Raw genomic sequence first — 19238 nt, 5'->3', positions numbered from 1 at the left:
CGCTCCGAAATCCTTCCCATTTCTCTCTTTTCTTACCCTATTATCAAAAAGTGCCGGGAAGTTGATGTTGACTGTTGTCTTCGATTGTCAAGAGTACCATGAGTACCTTCCATTGGGACAGACAGTCACTAAAGAACATTATTTATCCATTTTGAAGCGTTTGAAAGATGCTGTACGTCGGATTTTGCTTGATGATAACGCGCCATCGCACCGAGCCCAAATTGTGCTGGCTTATTTGACCAAACACCAAGTAAATACCATCGTGCAAGCCCCGTATTCACCTGATATGGCCCCGCGCGACTTCTTTTTGTTTCCCAAGTTGAAGTTATCACTTCGTAGAAGGAGATTTCAGTCGATAGAGGAGCTCAAAGAGAATGCGACGAAGAAGCTGAAGGCCATCCCTTCGTCGGGCTACCAGGAGTGTATGGAGGACTGGGTTAAGCGTAGGCACATGTGTGTTGCGGGTCAGACGGGTCAAATTTTGAAGGAGATAAAATAAATTTGACTGAAATTTAACTCTGATTTGTTTTATTTAAACATTCCCGGTACTTTCTGATCATAGGGTATCATAGGGTCTGTGCAGTCTATTTTTTTCGAATTTGATGCCTACTGTGAGCATGAGAGATCAAGTGGAGTGGCGACGGCTATTAGAAAAAAAACCTCTTCCTACAGTTTGATATTTCATGGCCAAAGTGGATTTCGAAGCTGGCTCCACTGAATGCTAGTAGAGCACAAGCCCACTCGAATACAGCACTCAAATGGAGATTGAAAATATTCCCTGACATTTCTGGTAGATGGCATGAAGCGAGTCCATGTAATGGAATAAATATTTATGTGCGCCCCGTAAGGCTTTTTGGGAGTTTGGCCGAGCTCTTCGTCCAATTTATGGGGTGCGTCTTGATATTATTCCACAAATGGAGGGACCTACAGATTTAAGCCGACTACGTACGGTAGAAATTTTTTTTATTTTTATGAGGAACTTTTTCATGGCAGAAATACACTCAGGGGTTTGCCATTGCCTGCCGAGGGGCGACCGCTTTTAGAAAAAAAACTTTTTCTTCGAACCAACGTTCTCTCTTGATTCCGAATGGTAGTCACGCACCAACCCATCCGCCAATTCTCTTAATTTTATGTTAGCATGAATAAATATTACTTAATTAAAGATATGCAAAATGCATTTTAATGCCATTTGATGCTGATTTCAGTAACTTAAACTTTTTGAATATTTTTGGAAAAACATTTCTTTTCGCTTTGTGGAGCAGCATTCTGTTTTTACTTTTTGGTGTAGCAAAAATATGTACACTCAATACTATTTTGAAATCTCTTAATTCCAAAATCTTAAAATAATTATCTTAATCCACCAAAGCTGCCTATGGCAATTTTGCCTAATACAACTTGCCATGCAACGGGTATTTTGCCATTTCGGCAGGGCTGTCTAAGCGCGTTATCTGATTGAAAATTGATTTGCAAAAATTGTAAATAGTACACAAAAACAACAACAAATTCAAAATAGCAAAAGTCGCATGTGTGTCGCTCGTCGCTCTATGCGCTTACACTGGCAGACAGCGGCGATTTGGGTGGCTTGCAACTACTGCATATTTTGCACTAATGATGTGGCATGTAACAACAAAGTTGCACTTTTGCTTTAATTCTGCAGTGGATTTTCACATTTCTGTACGTACATACATACATACGTTTGTATTCATGCATGCATGTGCCTTATCGGCTTTTTGTGATGAACATATTTCAATGTAAAAATATAATTTATATGAGAGTACTGTTTGGCAGCTCACTGGCAGGCAGTGCATCAAATGGGAAGAAGAAATATTTCAAAACATTTTTGTTCTTCTTTTTCAATTGGCCATTGCCCCATCTTGATTAGATGCCAATCAGCAGCGCAGCAAATACCAAGCGACGCGCAACTCACTACATATTTTTGCACGACCGCAAGTGTGCTCGTATACACACATTTATGTGTGTGCATTAGTATTTGTCACAACACAGAGCGCGCAAATGGGTGAGCCGTTACAGTGCTCCAACATCTCCTGCCTACCCACAGCCGCTGTATGTGCACTTGTAACTATTTACATACAGTGTGTGTGTATGTGTGTGCGTGTGAGTATGCATGTAACTCACCACGCCGAACTCCCTCAACTTTGTCGTCTCCCACTTCAACTCTCCTTCTATTACAGTTGTATTTGCCTACTAGCGCGCATATCAGGGGGCAGCAATCCATCTGCTTCAATCGCTACACATCTAACTGCATGCATAAGCACATATAAATTATATGTATGTGTGTCGATGTGCATATACATACACTCGTAAGATATCTAGGCATGCAGTCATGTGCGCCCTTTTAAATAAGTTCTCCGCTCTCTGCCCCCATCGTGCCGAGTGGCCGCCATGTACAATTCGGCAGCGCGGGCGAATATTTTTGCGCTCGTAAATTGTCAGCTGTGTGTGGGCTCGCACGTCTAATGCGCAATCTGATTGGCGATTTATGGAAATTTTGTTGCCTGCTAACTTATTAGTCGTTGGACGCACATACACACACTCACACAAGCATATGTGTGCGTTTTGTTATGCTTGTATGCGAGTGTTGGCATGTGAATTTGCATGTCCGTTTGCCGTTGTCTGTCTCTGGTGAGTTCTGTTATAATTCAGTTCTAATGCACCCACCCACACACACGCTCTTTATATGGCCACACAACTGTTGGGCAGTTGGTTGGTTTCTCTCTGCGGTCATTAGTATGTTGGACATCGTTTGATGGTGGCTTTAAATACGAATCAACTAACAAATCGACTATGGTTGGCGTTGATGGCGTTGCCGATGATGAATGTAAATTTACGCCTGGTCTTAGTTATTGGCTACTGTATTGGGGTCTGTGGGAGTAAATTTATGGTGGTTGCATTTAATTCGACGAGTGTATTTAAAACAAACAAACAATTTTTAATAAATAAAAAAAAGCAAAAAAAAAAATACTAATAATAAAAAGTTCATATTATTCTATAAACGTAGGCACATGTTGAAAGCGGCAGAGTCATTATTTCCTTAAAGGAAGAGCTAACATACAACTCCAGAGGTTGGAAGAATTTAGTTAAAATCCACCATTCTCAAAGAATACGGGCGGGCCACATAGCGTTTGCTTTTTGAACCACCTATTTTTTTGAGAATGGTAACACAAATGACATGTCAAATATGTTCATAATTTACTTAAAGGTTTGACATTTACGAAATGGGACGCTATACGCTTGAACAAAATTGGGAAATATTGAAAACCTATTTCCAAAGTGGTGAGTCTTCTTCTTCTTCCGCGGTTACAGTAAATGGTGACATGCTCAACGAGTTTTTGTTTCCAAAAATTGAAGAGGATGACATGGACGACATTTGGTTTGAACAGGACGGTGCAACTTGTCACACTGCCAAAGTTACACTCGAACTTTTGGCTACCGTTTTTGAAAACCGAATAATCAGGCGAAATTCCGATATCAATTGGCCGCCTCGGAGCTGTGATTTAAGCCCGTTGGACTATTTTTTGTGGGGAGCCGTTAAGGACAAATGCTATGCGAACCATCCAGAGACGATTGATGCTTTAAAACACGAAATCGAAGTTGCCATTCTTCAAATTGGAGCCCAAGCAATAAAAAATATGCTTAAAAATTGGGTTGATCGAATGGCCTACTGCAAAGCCAGTCGTGACAGTCATTTGAACGATATTATTTTTTATTCATAAATGACAATGCTCAATCTTCAAATTAAAAAAAAGTTTGAAAAAACATTAATTAGTAATTTTATAGCCGATTCAAAAAGCAAATTTTACATGGCCCACTCTATATTATATTTTAATATTTTATTTCTCAATAGTTCTGAAATTCGGTCTATCATCATCATTTACTTAAGGCAAATGGTCCGGTGGCATCGTAAAGTTGCAAAAAATTTTGCAAAAGCTTTAGAGTTTTAAAAATTGATTTGAGTTTGCAACAAAGAGACGCGATTTCCGACCCAAAATCCTTCAAACGCACCATTATTGGAGACGAAACGTGGGTTTATAAGTACGACACACAATCCAGACACCAGGCCATTGAGTGGAGACCACCGAATTAGCCAAGACTAAAAAACCTATTTCATATTCAGTCAAAGTCGGTCCTCACGGTTTTTATGGATTGCAATGGTATTTTAATCCACGAACGTCAAACAGTTCATAAGGACTATTATTTGTGCATTATGAGCCGCTTACGTGAAACAATTCGTCAAAAAAGAAAGGATTTGTGGGGAAAAAACTGTGAAATTTGCCATCATTAACCGCAAATTTTTGACCACGAACGAAACGAATGGCATCTACCACCCATCGAATTCACCTGATATGTTGTTCTGGGATTTGTTTTTATTTGTGTTTGATAGAGTCAAAAAACCACCACGGAAAATGTGTTTTAATAGCCGAAAAACTGAATGCAAGCAATAGAAAAATCGAAGACGGCTCTGATGGCTACATAGAATATCGACAAAACAAAAAAAAAAAAAAAATACAAAATAATAACTTTGACTTGGAAAATTTACAATAAAAAATATATTTAATATATTTGCTAGCTCTTAGAATGTTTTCTTTTATTGAGAAATATCTCAAGTTGTACGACATTTTTTAGACTTTTTGAAGCAACTTTCAATACAATTCCATCATGTTTTATGCGACGATGTTACATAAAAGAGATTTTGGAATCAAGTAATCTCAGCTGCGGGCATTTTCTACTTATGGATCTGCACAATGCACAAAAGTCTGACGATTTTATTGTTGGTACTTAAAAGCAACCGAAAAAGTGTAAAAACTCGCAGTCGTGCTAGACGACCCGCCTATGCCTGAATTTTGGAAGTGCGCATTCAAAGAGCTTATCAGTCTTTAGGCAATTTTTTTCTTTTCAAATCAGTTTTGAAATCATCTAAGAACAAGAACATTCCCTAAAATTTTGCTTTTGTATACAAACTTACTTGGCTTCGGTAATAAATTCTTCCACTCTTCCTTGAGAGAGAGTGAGAGAGATAGAGAAAGAGAGTGAGTGAGTAAAAACAAAGTTACTGACATGTAAATGACACTTTGCGCAAAACTTTTACACGCGCACCAAACAATCGTCCCAACTCAGGTAAACAAAGCAAAAAAAAAAAACAAAAAAAAATTCTTAAAAAAATCTTATCCCTAAAGCAAACTTTGAGAAAACTTTCAAGGTACCAGGCTGGCGCACAGGTAAAAGGCAACAATTCAAGTTAAAATATAAATATCTTACCAAAATTTTTTCAAATCGTTTGCTGAAATGTTTATTGCCCATCGTGCGGTGGTCTATTCCTTCCAATAGCTTCCAGCAACCCTCAAATTAGGTAGCAGTTTTTTTTTTACTTTTGCTGGGCTAATGAATTTTTAATGTGCAAAACTTTACGTTTGTTTTGTTTTACTTTTTTTGTTGTTGTTTTATTTTGCTTTGTTTTTTTTGTTTTTGTGATTTTTTTTGTTTTTGGTGTTTTTTGGACTACAATTTACATAGTCGCTACCGTCCGTTGGTTCATAGACATTCAGCTTGTGTGTGTGTGCGCGCTATTTTGTTGGACAGCGGCACACTTATGAATTTTTATGAAGTCTCATGAGTTCTAAAGCACCCTAATAAAGGCTGAGACCAAAAAAAACAAAAAAAAAAAACCGTATAAATAAACAAAAGTTCATTTACGCAAATAGTAGCAGGAGGAAAAAATATTTTGCCATCGTAACTCAGTTTCCGAAAATTGAATTTTACTTCCACATCAATGGCGCAGCACACAAGCTCAACGTTGCATGAGTGTATGTATGTGCGTAAGTACACCTTTGCAGCAGAGAGTAAGCGCTTGAGCGACACCCATCTCAACAACAACAGCCCACCACCCACTCCACCCACTACAACAACAACTACCCACCTATAGCTGTCAACTTAACTACACATAAATTACCCCAATTTAGCCGGTAAGCGATTTCCTCCCCATTTATTTTCGAACTCGTTGCTTATCGCATCTTTACAGGCCGCGCTGTGCACGCGGCAGCCGCTGTTTGTTGCTTATCTTATCGTCATACAGCGCAGGGGCACACAAACAACAACAATGTAACAGTAACAAAAGCAACAATGCAACGATGCTTGATGCATAGCATCTTTAAATAATCATCAGCAATTCATCAAAACGTTTGAGAGCAACACCGAACCGAGCGGTTGCGTCGGCAAGGTCGAATGCGTGGTCGCATTAATACTTTGACTGACCGCTTTTGTTGTGTTTGCCGGCTGAACATAGCACCCGCCTAACTCTACATAAAGTGCAAATCTGATTTCCGTTTAAGCTGTGTACTTCACACGCACGCCGCTTCACACAGCGCCAACACCCTTACGCCCGAGAGTATTTGCACTGTTGTTCACCCCAATGCCTTGGCTGCATTTACTCGCTTACAACCGTCTGTCTGCTCGTCTGTGCGTCTGTCTGTGGAACTGTTCCTTCGTACGTACGTCCGTCCGTTCGTTCGTCATCTTTGAACTGCGCCCCTTAGCGCACACGTATGGGTGTCAATTTTAATCTCATCACATTTCCGCTACCCTGCACTTGATTTCCGCTACCAAGCGACGGCGCTGTAAAGTGAAGCAGCAAAACAAAATTTGGGGTAACTTGAGCACTTGCATGCGAGGAAAGCACAACAACAAAAGTTACAGCAATGTTGTGCTGGTGATGAGCGCGCACGTGTGTGTTTGTGTTGGTGTACTAACCAAAGTGCAAGTATCACTGGAGCACACACTCTTGCGCACACAGGCAAATCTGCCAGGCTAAATGGTGTGTGAAATCGCTGCCGCGCACTTAGCGAGGGTTAAGCGCCATGAAGTTTATTTGCTGCTGCTGCTGTTCGAGTGTTTGTTGGTTTTACCAATTTATTGATGTTTTGTTTTTGTAGCGTACTTATGGCTCTTTTTTTGTTTTTTTTTTTGGTATTATAAACGATTTAAATACTTATATCATTAAGCCATCATCAGCGGATTTACGGCGCAGCAGCACCCGCTGTGTCGCATCACTGCCAGCCGCCGCGGCGTGATACCGGAATCGCGCGCCCTGTTAGTGTATCCGTCGCGGCGTCACTTGGTTGGCTATGTGACTTTGGAAATTTGTTAGCGTTTCAGCGTTGTTAGGCAAACAAATTCTGACAGCATTAACATGCTAATAAATGTGCATATGTATGTGCATAAATCGCTGCTAAGCGTGTCATTTTTATTGCTGACGCGCGCGTTGATGCAGCCGAAAGCATATGCAGCGCGGATTAGCTCGGTGTGTTCACAGCTACTTGCAATGGACACGGCTCCCATGAGCACATCAATATGGGCGCAAAGCACTAAAAACTATACGCAAATCAACTTGAGGTCTTTTATTGGTATTTGGCAGGAAATAAAATGCGGAAGTCATTCGTGTTGACAGAGCACGCGGCAAAGAAACAATGGCGTTGGTGCGCGCCGCTCAGAAGCGCTGCAATTCGGTTGGCAGAAAAGTAACTATTTGCTGTTTTTTGCCATTCACATTTTCTCTAATAATTTATCTTCTATTTATGTTGTTCGTTTCATTTTTTACTTACATTATGCAACTTGTAGTAGAGCCCGCAAGCATTACACACTGGCTCACCGCTGGCGTTCCGCCGCCAAAGGGTTGTCGTTGTGGTTTTGCAATTCGCACACGATGTCCCCGCTCGCTTCGCGGCACTTTGCAGTGACTGCAGTGTCTGAAAAAGAAAGAGCAGAAAAATTACAAATAAGTATGAGCGAATTTTTCGGAGGCAAGAAAAGGGTGAACAGCTAACCAAATTTTGTTGGTAATAAATTTAATTTTGTGTAATTTTCTGCCGCTGATACAAACGAAATTACAGAAAGATGGCGGTTGATTAAGTAATTTGCTGGTAAGTAATTTAATCGCTATCTGTTAGAGCTTGTGTCTGTGGGGAGGGGATAGAAAATCGAAGTGCGGGAGGGGTATTTAATTCTTTGAGCTTTGCAGTTTGTGGAATCTGTGAGCGCATACCTTTAACTAGGTTAGGTAGGTTAGGTTAGGTGAGCCTGCTTGGCAATAAGCCACGCATAGACCTTTTGGTCCCGAGCGATAACAGATGTAGACCGACCTCTATGAATACTCAAAGTAGACATCATGTAGGATGTCAGCGCTTTTTGTGAATCTAACCTTTAACTGCCTTTTTTCATATTTTTTTTTTATTGAGATTTTTTGACTGTTAATTTTTTTTTTTGATGAGAAGAGTGCGATGCAAAACATGACATGATTGCATTGGAATATGCCAGCAAAAATGCTACTGATATTCTACATAGATAATAGCGAATATTTGTTGTGCACTTCTCGTGCCAGCGGTCTATTTTATGGTCTGACATCTTAAACTGTTGTACAAATTGGAAAAAGTATTTTTTGAGATCACGACAACACTTATTCAAATTCATAGAAGGGGACTGCACTTGAAATTAGTATTCGAATGACTCACATTCTTTTCATTCGCATCTGAGTATATCGTTTTAAGTCACAAAGCCATTGCAGAAAACGGGCCAGCTGCCGTCTGCTTAGTAATAAGTTGTCTTCGAGTTAGCATAGTGAAAGAAAACGGGTGTTTAGAAGGCGATCGAAGAGGCTTCTTAGACTGCCGAACTGGCAACTTTCGTTAACCTCCATGCAGTGAGGATAAACATAACTTCGAGGCCATTTTAAGGTAGCCATGTGCGGGTTATTGACGTGCAATCAACTCAGCTTCCACTCCACAGCTGCCTCACTTTCGGGAGGCCCAGAAAAAGACAACTTGGCTCTCACTTTAAACTCTCACTGGGGGAGCAAATTAAGCTTGGATATTAACCATCTTTGGAGTATTTATTTTTTGCTCTTTCAGGTACTTAGTATCTTACGGTTCTTGGACGCTTTACATTGAAATTAATTTTTATGCTATAAATTTTTTATTTTTTTCTTGATTCTGTTTCCAGTAAAGTTACAGAGACGGGTAAAATATTAATTTCTATGAATTTTTTATGGCTTCAGTAAAGTATTTTTTTTTTAATCCTTTGAAACTGAAGGATTAACAATAATATTCATGTATTAAATATTTCTACACTTATTTCAGAATTTTATTAAAAAATAACTTTATAGCAAATAAAAAATGGAAAAACTCATTTTCGGAGATAAGAGCTGAAGTTCTATGACAGTCCTTTTTTTTATTATATGTTTTGAGTCGACATACACCAAAGCAATTCAAGTTTTCCAAGTATTTTAGAAATTGTTGTATAAAATAAGGGCTGTAAAATTTTGAAATTTATTCAATGCTGTTGAACATTTTGGTATAAATTTTTTAGAGTGAAAAATATGCGGTTTTTTCTTTTTGACTTTTGTTTAGTTCTTTCTTTTAATTTGTTTTTAGAAAAAATCTAATATAAATGGAAAATTTTTTTGGAAAAAAGAATTTGGAAAATTGTTGTAAATCTTTCTAAAAAATTGTTTATATAAAGGCTTGATTATAATAAAAAAATTTGGGAAAACAATTTTTAAAACTTGTAGATTTATTCAATGTCAAAAATATTGGTATACATTTTTTCGAGTGAAATATCTTAATTTTTTTTTTAAATTTTAAACAATTCTTTTTCAACTTTTTCAGAAAAAATAAAATTAAAAAAAAAAGTTTTTTGGGAAAAAAAATTTTGAAAATTATCGTAAATCTGTGCTGAAAATATTCGTATACATTTTTTAGAGTGAAATACCTTCGTTTTTTTACATTTTTATACATTTCTTTTCTAGTTTTTAAGAAAAAAAAGCAGAAATAAATAAAGACAGAATTTTGTTGAAAAAGAATTTAGATTTAGAATTTAGAAATTTAGAAAAAATATTTTTTTTTGGTAAAAATTTTGGCGAAAATCTATTTTTGTTACTTTTTTTCCATTTCATAAGTGAAATATCTTCGCCTTTTACATTTTTATACATTTCTTTTATAATTTTTAACAAAAAAAGAGAAAAAAATAAAGAAAGAAATTTGTTGAAAAAAAATTATTTTTTTTGATAAAAATTTTGGCGAAAAACTATTTTTGTTACTTGTTACATTTTTTTAATTTTTCAGAAAAAAAGTTTTTTTGTTTTTTTTCAAAAATTCAAAAATAATTTTTTTTTTTCAAAAAATATATAAAATATAATCAGCAAAAAAGGAAATATAATTTTTTTTTAATTTTGTTTTTGGCGAACAGCTATGTATTTTTCTTACTTTTTTATACATTTTTTTAATTTTTCAGAAAAAAAGGAATAATTTTGTTTTTTCCAAAAATTCAAAAATAATTTTTTTTTTTTCAAAACATATATAAAAAAGAAAATATAATTCTTGTTTTCAAAAATTCAAAAATTTCTTTTTTTTGTTAATTTTATTTTTTCAAAAATTCAAATATTTTTTTTTTGCTCAAAATTTTCGCTAAAAACTAGTTTTGACACTTTTGAAAAAAATTTAAATTAAAATTATAATTTTTGTTTTTGGAAATTTTCTCAATTCAAATATTATTTTTTTGTTCAAAATTTTCGGAAAAGCTAGTTTTGACACCTTTGAAAAAAATTGTAAATAAAATTATAATTTTGTTTTTTTGGAAATTTTCTCAATTTCATATTTTTACATTCAAGCCTACTTCTACTAAATCAAATCAAAATAATTTACTCCAATGTCTGATATAATGGAGTCGCTTGATACAGAATCGCTCCGGTGGATGATGGCTTAAAATATAATTAGAAAATATTTGGCATAGAATGTCAGCCCAGTTTGGATATAATGAAAATGAGCTTCTACATTTTTTATATTCTAAAGATTTGCTACAGAGTTATACACAAAAATGCCAATATATTAAAAAAGAAGAGGATTAATATCTTTACAATAAGATGCCCCAATGAACACACTTTACAACAATGAATGATGGAAGTTTCGTATGCCTTTTTTTACTACGAAAGTGGTATACCTTGGGCCTCATAAAAATTATAAAATCAGATAATCAAACTTTAAAAGGATAGTATTGATCGTTGTTGGTCGCCTTGGAAATTTTTGGCGTTGGCACCATTTTTATTATATATATTTTTTTAAGACGGAATTTATTGTACACTGTTGAATCAACGAATAAAAGTATTTTTCGAAAAATTGTTTCCATTGTTCTTCAAATAGAATAAATCGTCCCTACTAATACGAAATTTGCAACAAGCACGCTAAAATGTCAAGTATGTGGCATGAACAGCGTACTCGTACGTATACAAAAATATTCCAAAACACGAATTCCCAAATAAATGCCAACAAGTGTGAATACGAGCGCGAAGTACACAAATCAATATGAAATCGTGTTTTTTAATCTTCCGCACACACACACACCTAACCATAAATAGCAACACACATCCGCATCGACACGCATACGCGCAGTGACCTGTCGCTTAATTTTATGCCCATCCAATGCAATCGTAATCGGCGCGCGAGCGCTCACCACTTTAATAGGCCACTGCGGAGTCAAGACCCGATTGAGTGAGTATACGAAGTGTGCATAGTTGGAGTTGCGGTGTTTGGCGAAGTTTTTACTGGAGCAGAGTGCTGGAGTGGAGTGAAGTAATGAAGTCAAGTGGAGTAATGAAGTGCAGTAGTGGAGTAATGCAGCGAAGTGGAGTGGAGTGGTGTTGAAGCCGAGTGTAAATGTCGAATTCATTAAAATGGACCTTGTTAGCATTAAAATGTATTTTCTGTTTGCTGCTTTTTTTTGTAATTGCTGTTGTTTGCGTTGTTTCGTTGCCGTTTGCGAGGTGTGAAATGTGTTGCACCAACGCAGAGAGATGTATGCCTATCAACGGGTGCAAGATACAAAAACAAAAAAAAAATAAAATAAAATAAAAAAACAAAAGCAATAACAGTCACTAACATTGCAACAACCATCATCAACACCAGAGACCAGAGAGTTTTGTCGAATTGTCATGTTAACAACTTAATTTATACTGTTTGATTCGAATTGTTAGTGTATGTGTGTGTGTGCATACGGATGTGTGAGTGTGTTAGTCACAATCTGGCAGTTCGACTGCCGTTTTCTGATTGTTGCATTCTTATATTTATATATACTTATACATACATGTGTACATATGTAGGTGTGTGTCTACGTTCTGTAGTGAAAGTTAGCGGCAATTCGAATATTTTCGGAAAATTTTCAGAAAATATTTTTATAAAAATTTGCAGTCTTACATAGTGTTTAATGGGATATGTTTGTGAAGGTGTAGTAAAGATATTTCAAAAAAAAAAAAATGATTTCAAATTACAAAAAGTAAGGGCAAAAATGAAAAACATATTAAAAAAAAATGTAAATAATAAAATAAATGGAATGATTTTTTAAATATACATAATATGTAGAAAATATAAAAAATCCAAAAATTTTAATGAAATTTTTGGTATATTTTTCTTTGCATTTTGTGTTTTTTTTCGTAATTTAAAAAATTATACACTCCTCGAATAAAATGCCACAGAAAAATAAGTATTTTTAATAATAAATAAGATTTTGAAAAAAAAAAATTAAATTAAATTTTTTTTTAATTTAATAATTTTCATAATTCTCCAAAAAAATGTTCAAATTTAATAATTCTGAAGAATTCTTTTTTTAATTTGCTAGAAAAGTGTAACGAATTATATTATAAAAATTCGTATTAAAATGCATGAATATGCGCCATAAAATTTTTAAGAAAAAAATTGAAAATATGAATAACTTTTTTGTTTATAAATTTCATAATTTTCAAAAAAAAAGATTTAAAATTTAATAATTTTCTACAAAATTTGCTTTTTAATTTTTAAAAAACTATTGCAAATCTTATTATTTGTATTAAAACGCATGCAAGTGCAGTATAAGCTGGAAAAAATTAAAAAAAAAAATTAAAAAAAGAATTTTAATTCAATAATTTCCAAACAAATTTTAAATTTAATAATTTTCAAAATATTTTTTTTATGTTGTTAGAAAATTATTTTGAAGTCATGTGTCACAGGTATTAAAAGAAATTAAATTTTTTTCTTAAACTAATAATTTTCAAGAAAAAGTTTTAAAAATTAATAATTTTCAAGATTTATTTATTATTTTTTAGCAAATGAGTCTAAAATCGCACTTCTTTAGGCTCTACAAAGGTATTAAAAAAATTAAATTTTTTTTTGGAAATCTAATAATTTTCAAAAAAGTTTTAAAATTAAATAATTTTGAAGATTTTTTTATAATATTTTAGAAAATGAGTCTAAAATCGCACTTCTTGAGGCTCTACAAAGGTATTAGAAAAATTAAAATTTTTTTTCTAAATCTAATAATTTTCAAAAAAGTTTTAAAAATTAATAATTTTCAAGATTTTTTTATTATTTTTTAGCAAATGAGTCTAAAATCGCACTTCTTGAGGCTCTACAAAGGTATTAAAAAAATTAAATTTTTTTTCTAAATCTAATAATTTTCAAAAAAGTTTTAAAATTTAATAATTTTGAAGATTTTTTTTTTATTATTTAATAATTTTCAAGATTTTTTATTATTTTTTAGAAAATGAGTCTAAAATCGCACTTGTTGCTGGTCTATAAATCCTCCAAACCTCGTTTTCGCATTCCACTACTTTAATAGTGGGCGTTGCAATTAATTTTGGATTTCGCACATTTCATGGAAACTAAAACGGCCTGTGGATATCCGTCGCTGCCCCAATCATTGCGCATAAGCCATGTTGCATACATTTGTTGCTTGCTGTGTTCATTGCAATTGCCTCAATTGAAGTGTAAAATTATGTACGCGAAAATTGTGGCAAGTTCGTTAGGCATGTGGCACAAGTGGCACAGTGCAATAAACATTAGTTACGCCTGAAAAGAAGGCAGCAGCTACATTTGAGGGAATTTATGCGTTCGCACAACAAAGCAACAAACAAACAACAAAAAACCGAAGCACATCAGCCTTCAAAACTTGCCCGATGGAACAGGTGGTGGTGTGTGCGAAGCAGATACTGGTCGAGAAACATGCAACAGCGATTGAAAAAACATCAATTAAAAGTTCATCGTCAAACATGATCAATAGCAGACAGCGAACACAACGCGCCGGGCAGAGTAATAACAAGAAAAAAGAAAAAAGCAACAATAACAATGTCGTATACACTGCCTTTAGCGCAGCAGTAAGGCGAGAAACGCGAGCGTTTGAGCGTGTTGCATGAACATGATCACGATCAATACTATACACAGCGCGAAGAAAAAGTGCAGACGTAGAAAAAAATACCAACGTGCCAGGCGAGACCAAATGTGGCTCGAAAAGAGGGCCAACTAACTAGGCGTGTGCGCTGGCCTGGCCGAACGCAGGCTGGCAATAGTCGGCCCGGCACGGTCGGCGCATTACCGGCTGTGGTGTACGCTTGGTGGCAACTTGGAGTTGCGCTTGTGTGAAGTACATATTTCAATAAGAGAAAAAACGTAATGAAAATAAAAATAAAATAATTTCGAAATTAAAAGAGTCGAAATTTACGCTTAAGACAATCTTGCAACAGCAATGAAGTCGCAAGTTGCTTGCAGTTACGGCTTCAGCAGAAAAAATTAAGCAGCAGTAATGCCAACAACTACAACAACCACAAGCAGTTTGGCATGTCGCATCTCACAGCGCATCTCAACAACCGAACGACAAAACGTACGAAACCATGTTGCAGGCAATTCGTGGAAATCACGGAAGGACGAATGAAAAGTAATATAGCAACAAAGAAATTAAAAAGAGCTATAAAAGCTGAAGATTGAAAAAAAAAATTGAAAACTAAAAATAAATGCTTGTGCAGAAGAAACAAATCTGCCTTTTTTATTCTTGGCTACTGAGAACCTTTTTTGTATCACCACGGCTGGTGGGGCTGGTCCACCTCTGCTCGTTGGTGAGTGGAATACGCGCAGGCAAAGTAAAAAGTAGCTGTTGGTCGTCATGTGAAGTTTTTTAAAATTGTCATTTTAATGAATTGATGCTGCTGTTAAATAAAGTTCTTATGAAACACTAACGACGACGCGACGTATGGAAAGAATATCGAATGAGGCGAAGAGGTAAACAACAGCGGCGGGAGTTGGTGATGGAGATGAGACAAGAGAAAAGGAGAATTGAGGTATTTGGATTCTGGGTTATGCGGAAAAGGTGTCCAACACGCAAGTGTACATATGGATGTGTATGTATGTGTATGCATAGGTATGTTAATTTATGCTGCAAGGTTTTTTTTATTTAATGTCTTAATATTATTTTGAAAGAAACATTTCTAATGAATTTATAAAGAATATACAAAGTAACTAACTAAGTTTCGGGGTGTAACACAAAGCATGTTGCATTTTTAAAGTTCTACTTAAAATACTTAGACAATTTAAACTTGGTTGTCAATGTAGATTCGCGTAGACAAAATCCCACCATAATAAATCAAAAAGTGGAAGAAAACACCTCACTGGTGTACGGGAAGACCGAAAACTTATGCGCGAGTCTGTTAAAGATCGTAAAAAATCCACTTCTGCTCTCACAGCTGCACTGTCGAAAAAAGTTGGAAAATCCGTTAGTTCTCGAATAGCAAGAAGAAGGTTTCTGGAAGTGCGTTTAAAAGGATGTAAAGCAAGCAAGAAGTCGTTTAGAATGGACTATCCGATACCAACATTCGAGGAAGATTGGTCGTATGTTCTGTGGTCTGATAAATCGAACTTCGCGGAGGCTTAGTTTAAATAATTTTAAAATATTAACAAAACTTACTTCTTATCTTAGTTCAATTGCGAGGAAATAACACAAATCTTATAAAATGATTTTTTTTCCTTTCCTACATGTATTTGGAACACCTGGTGTGACGTTCGTGAGGCGACGGGTTACCTAGGAATACCATCCAGATTGCTTAGCACCTAGTGTTAAACATAGGCGAGCCAGCATACCGAATGGCTGCTGATGATGTCGGTGAAATGTTCATTTGCGAGGGTCGCATCGACAGTCAAAAGTAAATAAATTTATTAGAAACTGTATTTTCGGCGGCACTAATTTACATGGAGTTCTATTCCAACAAGACAATTCTCCTTGTCACAAATCAGGGACTACGATGCGTCTGTTTGGAGAAAAGAGCATTCGTTTGTTAGAATTACCAGCAAAGTTTCCAGATTTAAGCTCCATAGAGCACATGTGGGATACTTTAAAACGTAAGATAAAGCATAACACAGCATAACATTGCAAATAGCCCGGAAAAATGATTTCATTCACGATTGGAGCACCTTGAGAACAGCTGAATGTGCAAAGCTTGTATGCAACATGCCCCAGAGGATTGCTGCTCTTATCAAAGCAAAGGGCGGACGTACTAAATATTACTGTTTTTATCATTAATTCCTTTTATTTACGCTGATTTATGAATAAAAGATCACTACTTCAATTTTTAAAACGAAAAATTCAGTATTAATGGGGTGCCTAATACTTTTGCTCAAGGCTGTAGTTGTCACTTTTACAGATGGTTATAACAACTTTTAAAGGGTGCTGGACAGTTTTTTATATGAAAGAAAATGTGCAACATCGTAAACAAAAAAAAAAATATTAACTCACTTTAAACTTCCATTATTTAAAGAAAATTGAATGGGTTTTAAAACTGCATACAAGGAAATTTCCTAAAAAATTTGACTAAAAAAAATTGATGAACATTTTTGTTATTTTTAAATTTTTTTACAAAGTGTGAAACTTTGAGTAATATGTTTTTTGTTGTAGATAAATCATATTTTTATAAAAAAAAAATAAATAAACAAAAATTAAATAGATATTTAAAACTTTGAAAGATATCGCTGCGCTATTGTTGTGAGCACTTCTGTATATGTTTGAACTTGGACTTTCTTATAGGCTAAGCATCTGTCAATATTAATCTGTCCGAAAATTTTAAGTCTTTTTATTTTATTATTTTGTTACAGTAGAAGAAAAAAAGGTGGCGTGAAACAATGGAAATCAACAAGAGAAAATTCGGTACATTTTACTTTGATAAAGGCGAAAATGCAAGCCAGGCCGCTGGGATTATGAATGGTGTTTATGGCGCCGATGCTATAACAGGTAATTTCGTGCAGTTTTAGTTTCGTCGATTCCGTTCAAGCATTTTCCATGTCGAAAATGTCAATAAAATCACAGAAATAATCAAAGTTAACCGGCATGTTAGTAATTGTAGCATCGCCCAGGAGCTAAAAACCGGCCATAAAACAATTTTAAACCCTAAAAAACTAAAAAAATTGATTTCTTTTTCCCCAAACTAATATTTGAAGTACTGTTCCTAGCGAACTTAGACACTTCTTTAGTTTTCAGCTGTTGTTTTGGAAGAAAAGTTTTCTTAGAAATTCATTAAGTTTATTATGTTTTTTTCGTTACAAAAAAACAGATAATAAAACAGCGCCACTTTAAGCTATTAATATCTCGCTGTCAGTCAATATCTGTATGCAAAAAGTTCACTCAGCTGTCAAAAATTTGGCGTATGTTTCAATTTAACACCTGCATGACACGTTCAGCATAGCAATACGCATACGTAAAGGGTTTTACTATAGGGGCTTATAATTTAAATATTCATTTGGGGAAAGGAGATCTATTATTTTCTCAGTAGATGGCTGTAGTAATGGATGTCTCGTAAGATATCGATCCAAAGGATCATCAAAATTCTTTTCCTCCTTTTTGTTTGTTCCATTCACTTAGAGTTACAGGGTGTTAGCAAAGGGAGTCAATAAAGAGACAATTCGCGGAAAATGTGAATGGTGTTTATGGTGCCGATACTGTAACAGGTAATTTCGTGCAATTTTGGTTTCGTCGATTCCGTTCAGGCATTTCTGATGTTAAGGAAAATGTCGATAATGTCGATAAAATCACAGAAATAAATGAAGTTGACCATGATAGTAGTCGTAGCATCGCTCAGAAGCTAAAGATCGACCATAAAACAGTTTTAAACCTTTTGCGTAAAAATGAGGGATTTCTTTTTTCTGCATATTTATGATGACGAAGTTCAGGAATGTGCAACGCTTGGAATGTATTGAAAATTACTTCCGCAGTTCTGGGTCGGTGGACGCAATTTTCATTCATTTAAGGCGGTCATAATAATTAGCCCGCTATAGTGAATAAATTCTAGTCACTATTCACTATTAAATCTTCTCTGGCAATGAGACAGCACACCGATTGAAGTAGTGAAATGATCTAAGCCGTAAGTGCTTCAGTGCAAAATTAGCTAAATCATTCGATTGCACAACTTTTATAGGAATTGAGAATATGTCAGTATATCTGGGCCCGCACTCTTACAAGAGCAATTTAGGTCAAAAAGTGAGACCCCTTCATTAAAGCTCTGCTTTTTCTTTGTTTGGTTTGTGCAAAAATTCTGCTAAAACCCTATTGGGACCCCCTATACAAGTAAAAATACACGTTTCGCACGAAAAAATGCGCCTGGTTGAGAGTCAAATAAATGCAGAAATCTACATATATTAATACATTTACATGCACACACACATTTACTATATTAATACACACACAAACATGCATACAATTCTGAATATCACGCCATTTTGTTTGTTTTGCACACGAGTTGTGGCATGATGGCAGTGAGAGCGTTGGCATGGCTGCAAGACGTCTTTCGCTTTGTATATCCGCGTGCTTGCGCATAAGGGTATCATAATTTTGTACGATTCGACTCGAACCGAATTTAGCACTTCCCTACTTGTTCATATAAATATTGAATTTTTTAATTTTATTTTGTAGATTTTTAAATTTCATAAAAATGTGTCTCACTGCTACCATTATTATATTTATATTCAAAATTTTATATTTTTTATTCTCTGTACATTTTTTCAGGTGCAAGTTTTGGTTTAAATTTGTCACTTCACACTGCCTACGCATTTCCATGCGCCAAACTAAGTGCGTGTGCCGTTGTGTTGGTGCGCTCACTTGCATGTGTACATGTCTGCTGGCCTTTCAATTAATCTTGTCAATATTTGACAGTTTGTCATTTCTATATTCTTGATTTATTGAATTTATTCGCCGGTATTGAAAGCGCACTCGCCTTTGCTCACTCACACACATCCGCGCATGCCGGTGTATGATTGGTGTGGCTTCGCAAGCTTGCGTACGTTATGCGCCACAATGTAGAACCTACATACGCATGCACTATATATGTATATGTATGTGTTAATGTTCACACTTCATTAATTTTTATTAAATTAAAGGCGATTGTAAAGAAATAA

General features: G+C 35.3%; 1 protein-coding gene across 2 annotated transcripts in view; it reads right to left on the bottom strand.

Moving 5' to 3' along the window:
* LOC129253324 (GATA-binding factor C) overlaps positions 1-19238 on the bottom strand; it is a 198783-nt gene that overhangs the window by 23749 nt on the left and 155796 nt on the right. For both annotated transcript variants that reach the window (XM_054891637.1, XM_054891638.1), the window contains exon 5: positions 7617-7760. In XM_054891637.1, coding sequence (XP_054747612.1) covers positions 7617-7760 — 144 coding nt within the window. The remainder of the gene's footprint in view (positions 1-7616; positions 7761-19238) is intronic.

This window comes from Anastrepha obliqua, chromosome 1 (genome assembly GCF_027943255.1).
Source record: "Anastrepha obliqua isolate idAnaObli1 chromosome 1, idAnaObli1_1.0, whole genome shotgun sequence".
Lineage (NCBI taxonomy): Eukaryota > Metazoa > Arthropoda > Insecta > Diptera > Tephritidae > Anastrepha > Anastrepha obliqua.
This window is presented reverse-complemented; position numbering and strand designations above follow the sequence as displayed.